This window comes from Austrofundulus limnaeus, unplaced genomic scaffold (genome assembly GCF_001266775.1).
Source record: "Austrofundulus limnaeus strain Quisiro unplaced genomic scaffold, Austrofundulus_limnaeus-1.0 Scaffold307, whole genome shotgun sequence".
Classification (NCBI taxonomy): Eukaryota; Metazoa; Chordata; class Actinopteri; order Cyprinodontiformes; family Rivulidae; genus Austrofundulus; species Austrofundulus limnaeus.
Genome location: NW_013952709.1, coordinates 316,980 through 320,294, shown reverse-complemented (window position 1 = coordinate 320,294; position 3,315 = coordinate 316,980). Strand labels below are relative to the sequence as shown.

General features: G+C 39.1%; 1 protein-coding gene across 1 annotated transcript in view; it reads left to right on the top strand.

Annotated features, from left to right (window-relative positions):
• The window catches only part of cyld3 (cylindromatosis (turban tumor syndrome) 3), a gene marked incomplete at its 3' end in the record, with an annotated part of 23,096 nt that overhangs the window by 11,361 nt on the left and 8,420 nt on the right, over window positions 1-3,315 (top strand). The window contains 3 exon segments of the mRNA XM_014021822.1: window positions 672-813; window positions 1,576-1,698; window positions 1,837-1,928. Of these exon segments, the coding sequence (XP_013877276.1) occupies window positions 672-813; window positions 1,576-1,698; window positions 1,837-1,928 (357 nt within the window).

Genomic DNA, 3,315 nt, shown 5'->3' with positions numbered 1-3,315 from the left:
GAATAGAATAGAATAGAATAGAATAGAATAGAATAGAATAGAATAGAATAGAATAGAATAGAATAGAATAGAATAGAAACAGCCTTTATTGTTCCATGCAGGGAAATTCAGGTGTAATAGCAGCAGCAAATACATACATCAATCTACAGAAACAGTATATTGCTATGTGACATTATCAATTGTAGCAATAAAATTAAATATAGTAACAATAAAATAAAAATAGATCAAAATAAAAGTAAATATAATCATTACTATAATGGGCTATCAAGATGAAATTGGATAAAATGAAAAATAAGAAGAAACTGTGCAGTAAAATATAAATTACATGTAAAAAACAGTTATGACAGACTCATGATTCGAGGGGGTGTGCAAATTGWGTCGAACTCAGTCATTAAGTCCAGTACAGGAAAAAATGATGTACAATTGCCACAGGTTATTATTTATGTAATGATTGAGTGGTAGAGTTGTTTGTTCTGCAAACACAAACATGGATGCCTATCATGATTGTTGCGAGCGGTGATGGTTATAGAGTCTAACAGCTGATGGGAGGAGTGATCTGCGGTAACGTTCTTTTAAAAAGTATGTTTGGATCTTTTATTTTCTCTGGGCTGTCATCAAGTCTACACCTAGCTTTTTATATCATGTCATACCATCTCTTGTGTGTGTGTCAGCCTTTGCAGAGTGGGGTAGTGAGCGCRTGGAGGATCCCACCCCACCTTTGGAGGGGGATGAGGCCCGGCAGCTATACGTTGGCTCCAAGAAGGGTATCCAGGGTCACCTGAACTCCTGCTACCTGGACGCTACACTCTTCAGGTGAAGTCTTGAAAGAAATCTAAGCACCTCACACACTTATGGTGGTGGGCACAGCTAASCAAAAACTTAGTTTCACTAATCATTAATCTGCTAAACAATAGTTTTAGCTCTGTTAACGCTAAACAGATAACTAGCTATTGCTAACCGCTAAGACGGTTATTGGGACTGACACAAAGCTGTTGATCATTTTCTATTGGTTTAATTTGAAGGTGGGCGAGATCATCTGTGGCAAATCAGCTAATCCAAACCAAAGTTATAGCTTTGTTGTACTTGTGATACTTCCAGAACCCTTTCAGAATAAAAGCATTTCATGATCAAGATTTTATTTTTAGGAATACATCAAATAGGAAATTTTTCTACCATTATTTTTGCATTGTTTATTGTTAAATGTTATTTTATCTCTTTTTGACGCTCTTCGTTTAAAGTTAGCTGCTAAAGATGCTACATGCTACGCACGCAGTGCTTGATATTTTTAGTTCAAGATAAATGGCCTCAAAATAGGTTTAACATGCACAAATATTTTCGCCTAAAATGAGCAGAACCTAATTGAGCAGAAGCTAATCGGTTCGCTGACGATTCCTAAAATTAGCAAAAAAGCTAAAAATAAGAAGCTCCACCACTTCACACTTGAATACAAAACATGCAAAGTAAATTCTAATGCATTAGAATGAGTGTAAAAAATAAAACCAACTGAATTCATTAAAACGAGTAAAGCAAATCAAGCAGCTTTTTTAAATTGTATGTGTGTTTGTGTGTATGTAGTCTGTTTTCCTGCTGCAGTTCAGCAGACYGGTTGTTGTTTTGGCCGTGTGACTCTGAAACTGAAAAACGGTCCAAACACGCTCAGGACCTGCTCCGCTGCGAGATCGTCAACCCTCTCAGAAGGTGCGTTTCTGTTAAACGACGTACTGAAACTGCCTCAATCTTACAACTAAAGAGCAGCGACTCAGCAGAAACGTCTGCCGTCCTGTCATCTGACACACAAAACCTTTTRTAAAAAAATGTGTGTTGTTGTGTTTAAAGGTTCGGTTACGTGTGCGCCAGTAAGACCATGGCTCTGCGACGACTGCTGGAAGCTGCCAACAGCAACATGGGCTTCACCAGCCAGGAGAAAGGTACGCACATAAATGTTTCTTGTTTTTGTTGCCTTTATTTTTATTTTCGTCACCCCTCAGTTATGAAGGAATGTCGTCACGCTGCTCTCGTCCTGTTCTGTCAGATCCCGAGGARTTCCTCAACAAGCTTTTCCAGCTCCTGAGAGTGGAGCCGCTCCTCAAGATCAGGTCTGGGCTCAGTTTATTTTCTCTTTATGCACCTCACAAAGCTGCTGTTTCACTGTAGTTCCCACACATTTTTTCTTTACCTTCACCCAAGTCATATACAGCGACGACACGCAGTCCCTGTTTAGCTTCGTACGCAGACCTGCTTCTTCAGAGTGAAGTCACTTCGGGTTGCATCAACACCTTAAGTTCCTGCATTTCCTGCATTTTTCTGAGACAAAGGAACAGAGCTGTGACCTGCAGTTACTTCACCTTCGTTCACACCTTCTATAGAAAATCTTTCATTTTTCATGACAAGCAATGAGCTTGTTGAGTAAATGAGAAGGTTTTGAACATGTTTATTACAGCTCATTTTATCTACAATAGAAGTTCATGATCTTTGGGAAAAATGATGTGTAGTAATAGACTTGCAGCTGCTGGAGACTTGTTAGTGACTCAAAATGATGAGGAAAATAAGCTAAATTTGGCTCAGAATTGTAAGAAAATAAAATGTATTTTTCATTGCAGGATGTGTGAATTTGCAACAAAGTGTCCCAAATGAGCTGGTTTTTGTGTGAATGGCTTGCAGAACTGCATTCTTGGGCGTGCACAAGTATCAAAATAAAGCACTCTAGTGTTTACAGATACTAAACAGAGACGTTTACTACAAGTTTTGCAGCAACGTTTAAAGTTTAAACTAGACTGGGTTCCTCTGCTGCTCAGTTGAGGAAATTGAGAGACCAAAACAAAACACCGTCATGGATCCCATCACCGACYAGTCACAAACATTCACAGCAGTTTATTTTTATTAGTTTTAAATTAGAGTAAAATATTTATCATCATCGTATCGCTGCACTGGAGAGTGGAGGTAGATAAGGATAGAAGAAAATGAAAGGAGTAACTTAATGAGTAAATTTATAATTAATGAATGACAGCTATGAGCCGTCACGTCAAATCGAGGTTTTTTTTATTTTTTAAGTGTAACGTTTTAACTGTGAAGTTATCCTTCTAGTGAATACATGTCCCAATACATTTTAAGTCTGATATGAAACCGATCACTATGAAAACAGAGGTAGCGCGTGGTCACACAAACATATGTCAAGCGAAGGCCAGACCGTCTCATTTCACAGCAGTTTCATGCAGCCTGCCTGGACTGGGAAGGACGTGGTCCAGGTGGGCTGTGTCCAAAACGGCAGGACGGGTCCTCCGAAGGTCGAATTTGTCGGCCGCATACGTCACAGCG